Raw genomic sequence first — 19,829 nt, forward strand, 5'->3', positions numbered from 1 at the left:
TCTAATAATTGAGAGTACCAGTGGAAAGACAGCACTTTGTAAATGCAAAAAACTTTTATCTTGGTCAATGTCTTAAGGATGCACATTGCTCTTATTAATGCTTTTCTGGAGTATTCATTCATTATTGAGGCAATTGATTTTGTTTTTATTGATTGTCACAATATTTGCTTTATTCTTTAAAAGATGCTCTAATTTGCATTCCCTACATACATTTGCATATACAATTTAAAAGTCTAACTCCAAATAGACATTGTTTTTTTATGAAAGAGTACTAAGAAATGGAGAGAAATGGATTCTTATGCTAGTTCTGCCATTAACTAATTGTCCTGGAGCAATTTAACAATGAAATGTAAGCCTTGGTTAATTATTCTTGAAGGGAATATTTGGACTGTATTTCATCAGGTTTAGCCTTTAGATATAGCAAATAAATGGAATTTCATTCAAGAATTTATAAAATGAAAATGGATTTTCTAATTATACATTGTACCGACATTCTGTTCATTTCTTCCTTAAACAAATAATTATTGATTTCCTACTTGGTGTTGTGAACCCTAGAGATAACAGTAGTTAACAAGACAGACTATATCCCTTTACTCAGAGATGCAAATCAACAGTACCCAAGGGATTAGGTTAGCAGTGTACTGGTAAAAATTTAATAATCAGCTCTTCAAAAAAATAAAATAAAAAGCTCTGATTTGTCACCTTTGCCTTTGATGATTTCCATGGTGTAAATACTTCCATACTTTCACCATGGCCAATTGGAGCTACCAATATGGTATCCCTGAATGCAGAATTGGGAAAAGACATGCAAAACATTGACTCTCACTAGTGTGTGCAAACTGTTTCCAGTGCACCCTAAGGATCAGTCACAATAATGAAGGTGGTGCTGAGCTTTTCCCTGTAAGTGAAAATACTTCCTCATCTCTAAGCAGTAGGATTTTAAAAACAGTTAGGTTCTTTCAGTTTTGGCTATAACTATCAGACCTGTATCCTTCTTACCAAAAGTAAAATCAAGTAGGAGGTAAATACTGAAATGCAGTACTGTGGTCTGGAATCAGGAGGCCAATTCTGGAACTATAATATATATATATTTTTGGAACTATAATATTTGATTACTAAGGGAATATGGTTTGCTTTTTCTTTTGTCCTTTAAAAATATATTTTTAAATTAAAAAATGTTATACTTGTTTTTGACTATCTTTTTAGGTAACACAATAGTGTGTCTTTATAGGGAATTTCAAATAATATTAATATTATTGTTTCATTTTCTTCACAGAGGTCTCAATTTCCCCTAGCAGTCAAATTAGTCATAAACATTCTGAATTTAGTATGTTCCATCAAAGATTTTCCCTTGGTCTTATTATTTTGTCACTTATAATGTTTTCATTATTAGGAGAAGAGCAAGATATATAAAGGCTTTGGGGTAATTAAAAAAAAAATCATAGCCGTAGTTTCTCCACCACTTTCACCAGCACTGTGTCAATCACTGAGACATTTTGCATCTCATTGGCATTCTCATCATTGACTAGAATCTAGTGTGAAACTCTGAGACATTTTCACCAGAGCCCTGGTTTTCTGGTATCTGGAAAACCTCATCTTAATGTTAAAACAGAAACGTTATAGCTAAAATGATATTATTAATTCAAGTTTTATTAAAGGCATTATTCATTTTTTATTTTTAAATTTATTTTTTATTTAAATGTGGAAATACTTCCTGTAAGGATTATGGCTAAAATATTGAAATACATATTTCAATGAAAACAATAAAAGTATACAAAAAACATTAAAGGATGATGAATGAAAAACAATACATCAGAAAAAGGGATCACCCTTGCTATTTGTTATTAGGAGTAATAATTAAAATAATAACAATAGTGGCTACCAATTGTCATATGCCCACTATGTTCTGGGCACCCTGCTAAGTACTATACAAATACCATCTTAATTCATCTTCCTAACAACTTACAAAGTATTATTATTTTCTTGTTGAGAAAATATAGAGGTCTCCATTTGAGAATGAGACTACCAAGGGGAAAAATGAGTTCCAGAGGAGTTATATAACTTAACCTAGGACACACAGCTTAGTAATTAGCAGAGCCTATATTAGTACACAGAATTCAGGATACATTGCTGGAAGAATAATGTAAGCTGAGAGGGAAGAGAGGAAAAGATAAGGAAAGAAATGGTCATAAGAAGCTAATGCTGTGGGTTACCAGCTAGATGAATGGTGTCCCTTTAAGAATTACTGACATCACCATGTGATTTGAACTGATTCCAGCGAAGAAAGAGACCACAGGGAAGGGGACTCTGGAGGGGAGGAAAATGTAAACTTCAAACACAGTCTTAAGAATTTAAAAAAAGAAAAAAAAAAAGATAATGAACAGATCATAGTCTCTAAGAGTAAAAACTAAATTAAAAGAATAAGTTTAAAAGTTCTTGAATACAAAACCTTTTGATAAAGATTTTATGGGGGACAATAATGAGACACTGCACTTTGTAGAAAATATCCAAAATCTACCCAGATTGAGCATGTTGGGCAACTTGAATTTGATATAACTCACATATCCTTTTTAAGAGCAGATAAACTGCATCACTAAACTGTAAGATTTAGACCCAATTACTTAATCCTTACTGTTACTTGATGTTCTTGCGGGTTTATTAAGTGTTCTCCATATTTTCCTATTGTTGTTCTGAGAGCATTTTAGAGGTTTCAACGTGATTACCCAATGAATATTTCATGTAATCCATAGAAAGCAATACCTTTTTAAAAATGATGTAAGGCAGCATCCCCTCATTTTTCAAACAATGCTGTAAATTAAACAGGGTAAGAAAAAGCATCCTCATTTGAAATATCGTGAAGCTGAGCCTCAGAGAGCTTCACCCATGACGGGCTGATCTGAGACTCACACCCAGAGCTCTGTGATTCCAGGGCCTACCCGCTGGACCGTGCACATCATGCTTTCATTTACTGTGTTGGATTTCTCAAACTCTAGATCTCAATGAAGCTCCCACCAAGAATATGTTTGAGAAATCAAGCTGTATCTAACTGCTATTTCACTTATATAGCAACCAATGCTCTGTGTTTCCACCATAGGGCACTGAGGACAAGATACAAAAGCATCATCATTTTAATCACTTTGCCCACACAGTTTGTCTCTTAAGCTCCTTTTGGCAAACTTTAAAATAACTTGGCATCCCAATACTTTTTTCTCAAGAGACAGTCTTTTCATGCTAATTCCCAGGTAACCAAAACTGCAAGGTCTGTTTAGTATCTCAATACTGGCTAAATAGGTTTAACAAAGCAAGGAATAATTATCATCAAGGTCCTAGACAAAAACAGATGACACACTCAAATTTGATAATTTGAATAGAGATTATTAAAGGGCTTATTTATACCATTGTGGCTGGACTATGAATAAGAGAAATAAAACCCAAAAGACAGAGGGTATTTGGAGATTGCTCTAGAATCAGAAACTACCTGTGAGGTTATCAGGGTCAGAAAGTTTTATAAATAGCGTAACATACAGTTGGGCCTCTCCCGTTGCAGAGCACAGGCTCCGGACGCACAGGCCCAGCGGCCATGGCTCACGGGCCCAGTCGCTCCGCCGCATGTGGGATCTTCCCTGACCGGGACACGAACCCGTGTCCCCTGCATTGGCAGGCGGACTCTCAACCACTGTGCCACCAGGGAAGCCCTAAATTTAATTTTTGAAAAATAATTATGTATTTTGTAAAATGATGAAAAATCTGAGTGGAAACCTTTAGAAGAATGTGAAAAAATAACCCTTCCCTTTTACGAGCCTCAGGGAGCATTTTAGGAGAATTTATGAAAATAATGACAATTCAAGAGAGAAGACAGACAAATTAGATTAAGAAGAAATTTTAGGAGTTGTGTTAGGACAACCAGAAGGAAAATAGTATAACAGTATAATCTCTGGGTGTGGCTCCAGGCAGGTAGGGCTTTCAAGTTCAACAAATGCAACACCCTCTGCTTTTCCATCTTCCTAAATATGCAAACACATGACCAGCCACAGTGTTTTTTACATTAAACCTCCACACATGGGATTTCTCTTGCTCTCTCCCTCTTTCTGTTTTGTCTCTGTCTTTCTCATTCTCTTTCTCTCTGCCGAGATCTCTGTCTTGTTTTCTCTCTTACTGTTCTTTATTATTTAACTGATAGCAATTCTATTACTGATCTACTGAGTCACTAGGGCTGAGTTTTGGAAACCCTCTCTTCAAGGTGGCAGTAGATACAATCTTGTTTTTTTAAAAAAAGTGAACTGAGGCCTATCTTTCATTCTTTTGGCAGGATGGCTTGACGCCCCTTCATTGCGCTGCAAGAAGTGGACATGACCAAGTGGTGGAGCTTCTGCTGGAGCGGGGGGCTCCCTTGCTGGCAAGGACGAAGGTGAGTCATTATGAGGAAGATGGGATCCAACAAACTCTTTAAGACATTTTTTTGATAATCTCTATTCTTCTTGAAATCAAAGCATCAGCCAAGCGTATTCTAGTTGCTCAATATTTGTGTTCAAGGAATGAGTAATAGATATCAAACCTTTTAAACTATTTAAAAGAAAAAATGCATTAAGATGTATTAAATGTATAACTTCAAGTTCTTTCTATATTTTTACCTGCTATTCTCTCTGCAGATGGAAATGTAAATATTAGTCTATTATACGTGAATGAGAATATTATATATAAGTGAGAAATTTCTTACATTTTATTAGTCTACATTTTTATGATTCTCTGAGATGACTATAAAATATATATAAAAACTGTCTTTTATAAAACTGTCTTTTAAAGAAGCACAAGTAGCAATACAAGATAAGTCTTTTGGCTCTCCAATCTTTAGACAATATCTAGTAAAATAGACAATATCTAGTAAAAAGAATTACTCACTGGTGGTGTTGTTTGATTATAATTGGGATTAATAGGTGATGTGGAAAGCATGAGTTAGGATAGGCCAGCTACAAAGAACCAATAAAAAAGCATACTGTTCTCTATGGCACAGTACATCTAGGATTTTTTGTCTCATTTCATCAACATGCCCAACCATGGGGAAAACTCTTATCCATATAAATAGAAACCAAGTGATGAGCTGATTTGTTGGAGGTTTTCTTTGGGTTACCAGAAAATATCATGAGACGAAATTTGAAGATAATCACACAGAGTTATTTAATGGGACATGTAACAACCCTCGGATCCTTAAATACAACAAAAATTTAGACAAGGGACATGTCTTAATATTTTCCCCCTATTTCATCTCCCCCATCCCCTGAACATGATTCATATCAACTGATGCTGTTACTAGGGTAAGGTGAGAAAAATAAGGCAGCAAACACAGCAAATATTTTTTAATTTATATTATATCTTAATTGAATATTTAGTTGATATAATTTGGAGCAAAACTGGCCCACACATTCAAAATTTGTATAGAATGCACTCAGTCTTTAGAGATGTGCCACGCAGATCATGAAAGGGTGGCTTCAAATCAGAAATATATGAAGATGAGAAGTAAATCATCTGCGTTATTTTTATTCTTATACCTATACTGAGAATGTTGTAGAGATCTGTCTTTAAAATGTAACATTTTGGGCTGGGTCATGCAAAGATAATTATGGAAAGTTTCCTTGAGGAAACAGATTGAAATTTAAATGGAAATAACAAAATTTCAGGCTAGTCATGTTATAACCAATAAAAGGCTTATCTCAAATTGAGGGTAGGTAGATATACTGTTGCACAAACCATAAAATAATCTCATCTACAGAATCTGCCAGTAATTGTCATATCACTAATGAAGACCATGGGTTACCGAGATGGAACATTTTTAATGGCCTTCTTGTAAAATCAAATATCATTCATATATAAGGATACAGCATAAAGCATCTGTGGCTGCATAATCTGCGACTGTCCTACACTGTTGAAATCACCTTCCTGGTTGAGAATGTTGGGCCTTTGGCCTATTCTGGCTTCTTTATCCAGACAATTTCTGCTTCTTTGAATATGATGACTGCCAAACTAAATCCTTGGTCAACAGTTATTTTCTAGTGACTGTATTTGCATTGATTAGTAAGAAAGGACAATAGTCCCCTTCTTTTAATGGGCAAATGTTTTCTAATTTCGCTTTTTCCTATAAGCTTGTTTATTAAATTTTTAAAAATGAGAGTCTCACCTAGACTAATAATTATCAGTGAACTACTTGGCTGTCTTGTATCCCTGCTGTTGACCTTCTCTGAGGATTAAGTCTAAAGCTGTTTTTGGCAGTATCAATGATGATAAATTTAGATTATCCTCAAAATTTTAAAGTTGGGAGGTCATTGACACATGGTCCATATTTGCCTTATACTTTTCTAGCTCTTATCTGACTGCTTTCTCCAAATCCAATTTACGCATCATGACAGAAAAAAGAAGTTGCAGAATTTCCAAGCAGTGTGGATCTAAGAGATGATCAAAGTCTCCTTCTCTCCCTGACCCACCCACTTGCTCCTCCTGCATCCACTTTCCCCTCCATTGAGAAGTAAAGAAATTCATGCAGAGAGATGAATTGAATGTAGATTTCTATGTATGGAATTGGATACAGATAATTTAAGCCTCAGCTATTACTTGTTTTTGTACAGCTAATATTGCCCTGATAATTGTGGGCCAGCTGAATTGCTACACGTACTATATATTCATTCATGAAAGACCTATTAATTTTTGCCTAAGAATATCACAGTTATGAAATTAAACATTCTCTTATCTTTCCTCTCTGCCAAACATAATCTGCTGTATGTTTAGATGTCGAGTGGAAATTATTTTTCTCTGCTACCAATGGTTCCAGAGATCAAGAATTGTTTGTCGTGTTTCAGAATCTGAAAGTAATGACTAAAATGTGGCCTTGGTTTGGTTTGGTTTTGATGCGCAGAATGGGCTGTCTCCGCTTCACATGGCTGCCCAAGGAGACCACGTGGAATGTGTGAAGCACCTGCTCCAGCACAAGGCGCCTGTTGATGACGTCACCCTGGACTACCTGACGGCCCTCCACGTTGCCGCACACTGTGGTCACTACCGTGTAACCAAACTCCTTCTGGACAAGAGAGCCAATCCAAACGCCAGAGCCCTGGTAAACCTAGCCCAGTCCACATTAACTGAATACAGATCGACATAAGCAAACCCGCATTGATTGACCAATGGTTGTAGGCACAGCAGTGCATGGTTATAGATGTGTAGTTAATTATAAATTTGTCACCTCCCACAAGCTGCCTGCCTACTTCATGCCTTCACAGTTTGCTATTAAATGATGGCAAGGATAGATTTAAGAGAACACCAAGGTAACATTTCCATAATTAGCAACTCATAGATAGGTATGAAACCTCTGGAGTGATAGCATTTTTAAATGGAAAATAGAAGTTGAAAAATAGCAATTATCAAGTAAGTTCTAGACACCTCTATATAGAGTCAGAATAAAATTGTAAAAAAGTTGAACTTTATTAATTTCTTTTTGACAAAGAAAGTTTTAAAGTGGCGAATAGATTTTACTATGTAAGATGATGTAAAATGTAAGCCTGTGAAGAATTCACTTGGAGATATTCCTTATTGACCTGATTACCCAGCCACAGGCTAATGGAAGAGTAATGCTTAGGGTCTTCTTGCTTCAGGAAGCATTTTATATAAACTATTTCAGGAATTGCTCAGGAGAAATCTGCAAGAGGCTGTCCCTAGAGCAGCTTCTGTTTCTCCCAAGTTCTAATATTGAATAAATCTTCTTGCTTCACTTATATTTTAACCATAATCATTGGAAGTATTAGATATGTACTAATTTATGCCTCTTGTTTCTTAATTCTCCAACTAAAAGCAAACCCTTTTTTCTATTTGTTAAATGGTTTATGTAAGTTAAATTAATCTTTAGACAATCAATATTTAAGAGAATGTCATTAGAATTAGCAAATATTAATCTTATTTTTATTAGAAATTTTCCATTGGAATCAATTTATTTATTATTGCCTGGGAAGCAACTATACTTTTAGGTTTATGTGCAATTATGTAAGGATATTTATTTTCTTATAAGGAGGAAAGTACTCATTTTCATTTGGATAGTGGTCAATAAGCATGTAAAATATCACATTCTAATCACTGCAGATCTTTTAAGTGCTGCACATACATGTAGTTATTTATATCTGGCTTATTACATAGCTCATAAATGGGAAATTACTTAACAAATATTGTGAACAATAATGTCATTAGGTTAAAGCAAATCATATGCTTTCCTGAGAACTGCTAGTGTAGAAAAATATTGACTGATAAACAGTCCCTATTGGGACATGCAAAATTGTTAACTAGCAGAATAGATACGATTCTATATAGAGACATCATTGTTCAGATAAAAATATAATACTTAAATATAACACATAAGGATTAGGCATGGGGCTAGTTGACAAATTTTTATGTAGTCTCCCCTAATTGCTGCACATTAGCCCAGTAAGGAGAGTTAGAAAAGACCTTAAAGACTTCCCCACATTCCTTTGCTTCTAAGAGATACCTTCTTCCAGTTATTCCAAAAATTCTCCATACTTACTTTGAAAATATTTGGGAACTTAATAATCATTTCTTTTCGAAACAAAATGTATGTAATTGACATAAGTTATAAAAAATATATTAAAATATAAGAAATATAACTTCTGGGTATTAAATATTATCAACATAAATAATGATTTCCACTAACATGCAACAACTGCTCATAAAAACTTTTTAATATAAACATTATAACTTCTGGATATAAAAAAACTATCAACACAAATAACGATTTCTGTTCATTTGTAACACCTATTCCCTAAAGAAAATAGTAGCTAGGCTGAAACATTTATTATAGTCATGTTCTTAGATTTTTGAAGTAAAACAGGTAATGATTTTTCCCTTTAAGAAATAGCTCATCATCAGAAAAACACATGCTTATCTTTGATGCATCTTTAAGCCATTCCATAATCTGACCAATCAGTATGCTTTAAAACGTTTTAGAACTTGTAAAGTATAATTGCCTCAGTTTTTTCCTTCTTGGAAGAGTAGGCCCATGTAATTTTCTTCCTTTTTGTTTTCTCTGTAACCACACGAACAATGCCATACCTGCCCACCACATATAAACCAAGTTCAGAGCCTCCAGGAATACACCACCACTTTCTCTCTAAATCCAACACCTACAGCACTTGAAGAAATGGTCGCACTACATGAATGAGGATGTAACATTACTGCCTGCAATGTGCCAGCATGGAGTTGTGTGAGAATCATTTCTGCATGTTTTCAACTAACTTGATTGTCTTTTGCACAGAATGGTTTTACTCCACTGCACATTGCCTGCAAGAAAAACCGCATCAAAGTCATGGAACTGCTGGTGAAATATGGGGCTTCAATCCAAGCTATAACAGAGGTAGAAAAATGTTTCAGCTTGTCACGAAACATTCCTTCTCTTACTCCTTCTTCCCCTTCCTTCTGCCCATCTTCTGTCCTCTTCGCTCAAGTATTATTTATCTGAAGAAGCCCCAAAGCCCCCACCGGTGCAGAGGAGTAAAACTGCTGTCGCTTTGTTTCGCAGTCTGGCCTCACACCAATACATGTGGCTGCCTTCATGGGCCACTTGAACATTGTCCTACTTCTGCTGCAGAATGGAGCCTCTCCAGATGTCACTAACATTGTGAGTATGGCTTGGGTCAGAATAACCACAGGGAGAAAGAGAGGAAGCGTGTGGGTGTGTAGGGATGTTTGTGTGTGTGTGTGTGTGTGTGTGTGATCAAAGCTCAGCGGCTGAGCTTTGAGAAGAGCCCCCGTGATAACGTATTATTGAAATAATTGCTAGAAGGTCGCTGAAAGGAACCTCCATAGGGTAAGAAATGTTTTACAAAGTAATAAAATGGAAGCTGTGGAATAAGACTGTGTCAGCTTCCTGGTGCAGATAAATTGAACATGCATCTTAAATACACTTATAAGACAAAATACATTTTAAAAGCTCCTCTGAACATGAAGGAATGATTGATTGGAATAAAATATTCAGGACTCACTCTACTTGCTTGAGTGAATCATATTCCAGGAAATTTTGGTTAAAATATTAAGTCAGTACCATAATCAATTCTATCAAATGATTAACCAGAGATAGACCAATATTAGAAGATTTTTTACTTAATATCAAATTCTCCCTCCCTCCTTCAGTTACATGGATTTTCCATTTTCTAACCTTACTTCGATTTTTCCTTTTGATTTGGTTGGCTGAATTAGTTATAACTTGCAACTTTTTCATGTATTCTGAAATCCGTGGTGGTCTCCAGACAACTTTTGTTCTGACAGTAAATGCTGGATATTCCAGAATTCTTCTACCTAAGGTAAATTAGGATTTTTACTTCCCATTTCTTTATATTTATCTCATTTTCTTGGAGTCAGCCCAGTTAAACTTTGATCATTGAATACAGATTTTCTCCTGAGCAAGAGAACTTGCTCTGTACAAAATACTGTCATGTATTTGAAGCTCACCAGGACCCACTGGAATATTGAGATTTTTAAAAAAGTATTCAACAGAAATAACTCCCCAAATTAATCTTAGTGCTTATTATTAAAATGAATCATATTTTCAAAAGCAGTTGGTTTACTATTGTTGCTAATTTTTGGTGTTCCATTCCTTTTGAGTTGTGAAATGGAATGTTCAATTTTACTTTTTATTCATATTCCCTTTCATTTTCTCATTTCCTTGTATTTTATACACTGTTTCTGTGCTGAAGTTTCTGATGCATGGACAAAATCCATGTGAAATAAATTTATTTGATTTTAAATATGTGTTAATACCTCTCTTCATATTATTCACAATTGGAGTATAAAACCATCAAAGAATTGAAATATAGTCTGTATTTATACACCCCCCTAATTACAGCTTACTGATCCTAAAGTAATAATATATGCTAATTTTAAATTTCTCCACTAAGGATAAGAGTAATTTCACAACATGCCAATTTGAGTTTAATTTATGGTCACTTCTTGGAACTTTAAAAGAAATCAATAGCATCCTTCTTCTGTTCAGAGATGACCACCTCCCTTTTTAAAATTGAGACCTACACAAACCAGTACCTTTTAAAAGAAGTTCTCTGAGTACTTTCCCACTGTACTGTATTTTCCTTCTTTGCATTAAAATGCCTACAGGATCTCAGGAGCAATGGTAATACTGTGTAAAATTATATTATCATAGTAACATAGACAAGTATATTCTATGCAATGCTTGGTTGAAATCCCCCATGTTAATCGTTCTGAGGGGAGATTTTTGCAAAATCATCAAAGAAAAGCCACATGAAATGATTGTATGATTTTGCGGCACTCTTAATTTGCTTCTTAACTGACCAATTCCAAATTATTTGATGGTTATGTATTTGCTCCATATTGATATACTCCACTCCGCAAAAAAAACGAAAACAAAAGCAAAAAACTATATGGGCTACATATAGATTTTCAAATAAAAAACACATTTTTATTTGTTAAACAAAATATCAATTAAAACAATAAAAATGTTGACATATTTAGGTTCTTGAATACTCCCAAATTTGGCAATTGCTATATTAAACTTTAAATTCCACCTGTTGGTCATTATAAAGTTCTTCATTTTGTTTTATCTTCTCATTCGTCCATTACATACTCTTTCTCTTCAGCCTTCTCAAAACAAATACTTGAGAGCCACCTGCCAATGTAATCCTCTTCTCAAATGTGTTTCCTAGTTGCTTTTTGTTTGTTCATTTTAATTTTTGTATGATGTGTCCTTCAGAGAGCAGATACCATGTACATAGGGTTACCAGATAAGATGCAGGACTCCTGGTTAAATTTGAATTTCAGATAAACACCAAATAATTGTTTTTAGTATAAGTATGTACCATGCAATAGTTGAGACACACTTATACTAAAATAATTATTCTTTGTTGGTCTGGAATTCAGATTTAACCGGACATCCTGTATTTTGATATGCTAAATCTGGCAACCCTACATTTAGAGGAATTTAACTTTCTCTAGCAGTGGGATGCCTGTGAACTGGTGTATTCTCAGAACGTGAGGATATAGCTGCTGCATCCAAAACTCTTTGCAGGTTGATTAAGAAACGGTGTGAACACTGACTGCCTGCTTGCTGTGTCAGAGTTGGTCATTTCCTGACCCCGAAGTACCCTACCCTTGAAGCCTTTGTGTGTTGCCTGAAATCATGTTGCATTTTTGAATGCAGTGCTGTCTGTTGTGCTTTGATGCTTTACAACTGATGCAGCCAAAGTGGAAGTCAATGTAGCTGTCAGCAGAGTCAGTTTTAACAACTGGGGGAGGGGCATGAAATGTAGTACCTGCTTTGGACATGAGCATACCCATTCTCCTGCCAGTCTTGTTTTTGTCTCGAAATTCACTCCAAGTGTGAAGTGTACCAATAACTCAATCATGTGCAGATATTATTACCGCAAATCTCCCTTTCCAGAAGGCTCACAAATGCACTTGAAAACCTAGAAAGCCAGTTGTAATACATCCATAATCCAAAGTATTCATTGACAACTCTGGGAGTAGAAAACCCAGCACTTTTGGAGCTGTCCACAATGCAAAGTGGGGGACAATCGAGTTTTTCTCTTCTTACAGCAAATCAACGGATTCATGACTAAGTTCACACTTCATATTATGTTTAAGAATTTCCCCTAATCCTTAAAGTTAATGAGCTTAAGATAAGGAAAACAGGGCATTGAATAAGATGAGGTGCCCAGTAACTAAGAAATGGAACCTACTGATTAAAATATATATACCCTCTTTCATTTTCTTATTTATACTTATGTATAAACAAGGGTAACATAATATTAAAGGGTAAAGGCAATTTACATAAAGGTCAATTACCCAAAAATCATTAAATAAGAATTAAACAAGACCATTGTTTTAAAGTAGAGAGACCATTTGCATATATATATGTATATATATATATATAAAATGTTTTCTTTGTATATAATGTTTAATACTTTAGGTTTTATATCTAACTTGTCAATTTCAAATGTGTAAACATCATAAAAACAACTTATTTTAAGCATAAATAAAGGTACTAGAAATACTAAGACTAGTATTTGAAACCTTTTAGATTTTGAAAACCCCTCATTGATAAAGTTTGGCTTGTAAGCGTATAAATTCATCATTGAGTAGGTACTCCTGAGGCCTCTTTGACTTAACTTCTTATAAGGAAACTCATTTTTTGTCTTCATTCTACTAAAATTAGTAAAATTGTTGTACTATTATAAGACTTAGAAATGGAATAAAGATTTGAGGGGTTTTTTTTTAGAGGCAGGTTTTAAGTGATATAGAAAAGTTAGAAATCATGGCTGTCTGAAGAGGAAAAATCTTGCCGTACATCCAAAGTCTGAAAAGTACTGCTGTTCCAGTCATAACTGCTGTTATTTTATGTAATAACATACTCCAAATACATTTACTCTACAAAAGTCAAAAGATGACATCAGAAAATAAGGCCATTAGAGGATAAATGAATTATCAACAAAAAGAAGATTAGCATAGACATCCAGTTTAATGCTCTCAAATTCAAATAATTGGAATTGAATTTCTCATAACTTCATAAGGAATGGGTCTCTGAATACTAGCAAAAAATGAACTCTGAGCTAAGTACCAAACTAAAGTTTGTCTTAAATCTGGGTTTAAGGGTTTGTTGTGCAAGTAATCAGAAGAAATTATTCACTGGAATTTGTCAAACGTTATCCAGTTACCTCAACCAACGTTGAAATCAATTTAGTTTATTTGGACTAGTTTACCTGGTTGAAATCAACCTTATTTTCTAGTATAGTTGTGGTGACTAAAATAACTTTTATTCCAATATCTTATTCTTTTATAACTGTAAAATTGTTTGAAAGAATGAATCCCTGCTTTCTTTAGAACTACATGTGGTTTTAAAATATGCAGATTGAAAAAAAAAACCTTCTCTTAGAGGCAGTAATTAACAGGCTTCCCAATGAGAACATTCTCTGATGTCTAACCATCATCCTTCATGCTGCAGGTTAAGCTACCTTTTTCTGATAAGTGTGTCTTCCTTGATGCAGCATGAAGCTACTTCAGGAGACACCTGAAGCTCAGTGCTGCCCACCTCAACTGATGGCACTGTTAACATTGCTTTACTCATCTCTCAGTATTTCTCTCGAGTAACTGTCTGTAATTCAATACGCTCATCAATAACAAGCAGAGGACCTCCTGGGCAAATCAGATTCCTCGTATGAACAGTCTTTATCTAGTCTCATAACACAAAGATAAAGCCAAAGTAAAAAAAAATAGTTTATTTCAGAAGTAAATTTTGAATTCTGAAAAGAAATGACATGTATGGTAACAGATGATGTGATTTTTTTGCACTTTGTTGACTATATCGGCAGCATCTAGAGTTTCTCATAAAAACGGGATAGAGCTGTAATCACATATTTAAGTGTGACAGATTTTAGATTTGAAGGATGAAAGGTAACTTCATACCACCAAAAGCAATTTAGGTTATGCCACGTTGACTGTGAAGTTAAACCTCAGGGTATCCTGAATGTTTGGGTAAGTTCACTGGTTTGTCATGAGTGAAAAAAAAATTAAACGCTTGTCTTATCCTTTTGAAGATGGAGAAGATACTGTTTTTCCAGACTAAACAATTATGAAATAATTATACCTTTTCATAGATTTCTGAAACTTTTGGATATAATGCTATCTTTCACAAAAAGGCACATTTTTATTCTATGCCATGCAGAGCAGTGGGTTTACTTATGATTGAATGATCTTTGTTTCCTGGCAGCGTGGGGAGACTGCACTGCACATGGCAGCCCGGGCGGGGCAGGTGGAAGTGGTCCGATGCCTCCTGAGAAATGGTGCCCTTGTCGATGCCAGAGCCAGGGTAGGTGCTGGTGCTTGCGGTTTTCTTCTGTTACGTGCATGAGTTCTATCCTTAAGAGATGCCGCTATTCTTCATCTCTTGATGTGGAAATGCCAAGGACTGTAAGTGAAAACATCAATTCAGTGACAGTTTTTCAGGCAAAAGTGAAATGGTATGGTAAATATACACAATGGAAAATGCACTTCAATTTCAGAAACACTAACATTTGAAAAAATAATACAATTTAGTATCTAAGAAATTTGGCATTGACTAACATTTTAATAAATTTTTTTTACCTATGAAAGCCCTTCCACATATATCTTCATTTTCATGAATTTTAACATTTTAACCTATATTATATAGATACTATATATATTAAAATTTATTTCTTACCACCAAAGCCAATCAAATTTCCATAGACATTCCTTACTAGTAACTTAAAGACAAACCATATTCAAAGTTTTAATGTTTCCCTTCATCTGTTTTACTTTCGTCATTTCTATAATGTGTTCTACTTTTCTTCTTACTTTGATTTTCCATATTTAGGCATTCTACCCTTCCAAAATAAATGAATTTTGGCCTGGGAGATTGGATTCTCCTATTTCTGATTCCCACAACTTGACTTTTTTTCTTCTTCTTTTTAAAAAATGTCCCTTCCCAGTTGCTTTTTTCACCTTCTTCCTTTACACTGAATATTTTATCAATATCTTCTGTTTCCTTTTCCACGCTGTTTCATTAACTTTTGCACTAGCACCTTTGGGATTCTCATGGAATATTTAAACACTTTCGCTTCTTTTTCAATATTTGATATATCTAAGCTAGAACTCACTTCACCTTGAATCCTACCGTAGTGAGTCCATTTTCAAAACAGTATTGTATTGGAATGAAAACGTTCAGCTGGAAACATACAAATTGTCATTTCAGACAAGTCATTTCACTTCTGGGTCTTTATTATTAAAATATAAGGGTTGGACTTAGAAACTTTGAAACTCCTTTCCAGACTTCTTAACATTCTCTGACTCTGAATTTTATAGCACTTTTTTCCACAGACCTTCATGCAAAATCCAGTGATACGTGGGCAGCCTTCATTACTCTAGTAGTTTTGATTTTTTTCTGCCTTTCTATCCATTGTACAAGTAGTGTAATTTATGTTCTTTGGTACTCATCATTGGCATTTTATGCTCTTATATATTGAATGCTTTTGTTATTCAAACTCTCTTCTTCCCTGCCTTGGCATTTTTCTTGTTTCCCTTCCCCACCCCCTTAAAGACTATTTTTTAAAAGCAATTTTAGTTCCACAGCACAATTGAGAGGAAGGTGCAGAGGCTTCCCATAGGCCCCCTGACCCCATAGTCTTCCCAGTTATGAGCATTCCCCACCAGAGTGGTACATTGGTTGTGAGTGACGAACCTACATTGATACATCATTATTCCCCCAAGCACCTAGTTTACGTTAGGATTCACACTACGTGTTGTACATTCTATGGGTTTGGACAAACGTATAATAACATGTATCCATCCTTATAGTATCATATAGTAGTTTCACTGCCCTAAAAATCCTCTGTGCTCTGCCTAGTCTCATTTCCTTTTAAGTTTACCTGGCAATTCAGCTGTTAAAAAGAAATTTATGGTCCGTCAATGCGCTCTGAATATCTTGAACTTCATTAATTTTACCAGAAATTGTGGTAGTGTTCCTGGTAAATATTTTGTAATCCATACTTAATAATAAAAGGGTTTCTCATGAATCCCTCTTAATATAAAATAAAACTGCTTAATAGTTTGTAGTCAAATTCCCACATGCATGCACTTCTGAAAACTCCCTCTCTTAACTGAATACCATTGCTCTACAATTCACTCTCTTCCAAAGGGGAGATAGTTAAAATTATACCAGTACTACACTGATCTCCAAGGTCAAGATCTCTGGGTAGTCTGTGTTCTTCTCTATCAGGTGTAGAAATAATACCTCATGGTTATATAATCATGGGGCTAAGTCATATTTATGCCTAGTCCCAATATATAATGAAAGAAAAGTCATATCATCACAATAATATCTCTCAGTTAAAAGTGCAAGCAGCATTCTCTATTCACCAGTCAAGAGCATGAGACATATTTTGCTGTACAGACTGGAAGGCCGGGGCTGCAGTGGCATAAGTTCCTGGGTCAGCCAATGTGCTTGTCCCCAGAGCCCTGCCCTCAGGAAGGTCCTTTCTTGTCCAATGTCCTCCATGGACATAGCTGAGAGGGCCGCTGGGACCTGCCCTTTTAGGAGTTCTCTTGCTTTAGGTGCCCGTATTCTGTTGGCACAATACAGGGGCCTGGCATTTGCTTTAGGGATTGAGCAATCACAGGGCCCCTAGTCTTAAACTCACTTAAAACTTGAGTTAACTGCTGGTATATGTGGTTCCTGGGAATCCTGTTAGCTAGTAACTTATAGCAGAAATTTTATCAAACATTTGAACCCTGTCCCAGCCTTTGCTATTTCTGTCTTTTGGTAAAAGGAGTTGGGGCTCAGCAAGTTTCCCTAATTTTGGAAACTAGCAGTGATGGTAAGGCAGAGCTCACGTCTTCCTGGATCAGGCTGTATCACTGTCAGTGATGCTTTATGATGAGAGAATTATTGCCCCTTCTATTTGGAAGAGGCCTAGAGGATCAAGCTGCCCACATTTTTTTCTTTAGCTCTTCCCACGAATATTATCTTCTGTGATTTCCCAATTCTTTGCCTTGGATAGAATTAGCTTTAGCTTGGAGTGGCAAATTCAACTTTTGCAATTCTACAGGGAAACAATTACCCAAACCTCCAAGGTCTTATAATCTCTGATTACAGGTGGAAAGACTTTCTTATCAAATTTGTAGGTTCTTCCCTTTTCCACTTTCAGATAGGAGCGTACCAGAAGTTGAAGAAAATGGGCAAAACAGCTTACTTCTTAACTTCCTTTTTTTTAAAAAAAAACAAGTACCTTAATGCTCTGAGAACCAAGAGACACTGATCGATAATTTAACCAGTTACTTGGCCACCACCAGTCAAGGACTGCCGCTTCTCAGCTATGGATTAAGGGGTCACCGTTGCCCTAACGCTCCCCCTCGCTCACTGAAAACACATGTTAGAGTGTGTCACTTGTAATACCCACCTCAATCAAATTCTGCTGGGCAGAAGTCCAAGCAGGAAACCCAGAAACAACAGATGTTCATGATAGCTATCCTCAAGTTCTTTGGTCTTTGATTGTGTTTTGTGTCCATTTATTTTTGTAACTTTTAATTCTCTCCATTCCTCTCTTTTCTCCTCTGTATTTCAGAGAAAGTTGTATCTTTCAAGTGTTGTCTGTCTCCCTTCCTATTGAGAGACCTCTTGTCCTGTTAGTTTTCTTAGAGGCCATCATATTGTCTCTCTTTCTGTGGAATGAATAGACAAAGAAATGTCTTTAGAATCCAATGCCTGAATTCAAGTTCTGTTTTCATAGCTGCGTAACCTTGAACAGTCCTGGAAAACTCATTTAATTCCTCTTAATCTCTTTTCACTGGAAAATGGTTGAATAATATATGTTACTCCTTCCTTTCAGGTCTAAGTATAGGACTTGTCAGGTATGCATCATACATGAAAGAAGTTTATAAGGTGCAAATTTTTCTAAAATTCCAATTCTATTGCTAAAATAATTGTATTATTACTGTTTATTATTTAGTTCTTACCACCCTGAAATGCATACAGTGCTATTTCATCTCTTCCTGTACCTTCCACTTAATACTTTTTTCCTTATAACTTTAAGATAAAGTGCATTTATTTCAACAGTTCTCCCTATTCTATTCTACCTTCTCCATTCATTCTTAGCCCTGGAAGTTGGCCCAGCTTTTCCTTTCTCACCTTTGTTATGACATGCCCTTGGGCAGATTATAGAGATATACCTCTTTTCATCACTAAGGTTACACACAATTTTCTTTTATCAAGACAATGGTTTGGCCTCGTTTTCTTAACACTGAAAACATTTTCCTGACCACACATTAGAGTCAGGTGATTTCTTAAGCCTTCTCCAGCGTGTCCTTCCTGTCCCTTATACCAGCTATCTCCTCTCCCTGTTTTTAAATGAGAAGCACTTGGCAAATACTTAACCCCATTTGCTCCTCGCCAGGCTTCCATTTCATCTTTGAAGCCCTGGATGTAAGTCCCAGACCCATCTGCAGCGTTTCCTGGAACAACATCTTTTTAAATCAGATTGCAACATCTTCTTTATCCACAGTCTCTCCTTGAAGAAAATAACCAGCATTTGTATCCTTGGCTTGCTGAGTGGAGTAAGAACAAAGTTTTCCCAGCATCCTTCTTTTTTTTTTCCTCTTGATACAGTTCCCAGAATAAATACTGTCTCTTAGTGAAAGCTTTTGGATGAGAATCTAGGTCTTAGGGCTTCTGGACTAGATTTCTTTCTTATTCAGAACTATGAGCTGGTTTATATTTAAACATAAGTGAAGGCTGAGGCCTTAATGAGTTGAGAAACATTTTGGCATGCCCAGAAAACAGTGACCAAGTTCATGGAAATATCTACTTTTAAAAAAATTGAAGGAAGATTTTGTGACCAAACAGGTCATTCTATATAACAAGATATAAATTGTAGTCAGAGTAGCAGTAATTTCCTTTTGGGTAGGGGTTCCTGGAGATTCCAAGAAGACATCATGAAACATCTGAGTGAAATGTATTACTAGTGACGTTTGGTCTGTCCTGGCACTAACTTTTTACTTGATCTGAGTTGTAGGAGGAACAGACGCCTTTGCATATTGCCTCTCGCCTGGGTAAGACAGAAATTGTTCAGCTGCTTCTACAACATATGGCTCACCCAGATGCGGCCACTACAAATGGGTACACACCACTGCACATCTCTGCCAGGGAAGGCCAGGTAGACGTGGCATCAGTCCTGCTGGAAGCAGGAGCCGCCCACTCCTTAGCTACCAAGGTAAGAGGAATGGTTTCATGCTGGCACGGACCAGGA

At 35.8% G+C, this 19,829-nt stretch overlaps 1 protein-coding gene across 11 annotated transcripts in view; it reads left to right on the plus strand.

The window, feature by feature from the left end:
• ANK2 (ankyrin 2) overlaps positions 1–19,829 on the plus strand; it is a 242,476-nt gene that overhangs the window by 102,104 nt on the left and 120,543 nt on the right. For 9 of the 11 annotated variants that reach the window (XM_082653622.1, XM_082653624.1, XM_082653623.1 and 6 more), the window contains 4 exons: positions 4,310–4,408; positions 6,905–7,102; positions 14,780–14,878; positions 19,596–19,793. In XM_082653622.1, the coding sequence (XP_082509748.1) occupies positions 4,310–4,408; positions 6,905–7,102; positions 14,780–14,878; positions 19,596–19,793 (594 nt within the window). Of the gene's footprint in view, positions 1–4,309; positions 4,409–6,904; positions 7,103–9,301; positions 9,401–9,565; positions 9,665–14,779; positions 14,879–19,595; positions 19,794–19,829 lie in introns of all 11 variants that reach the window. The other 2 variants (XM_082653618.1, XM_082653621.1) reach the window with 1 other exon arrangement.

This window comes from Grampus griseus (assembly GCF_964374135.1).
Source record: "Grampus griseus genome assembly, chromosome: 4".
NCBI classification, from domain to species: Eukaryota; Metazoa; Chordata; class Mammalia; order Artiodactyla; family Delphinidae; genus Grampus; species Grampus griseus.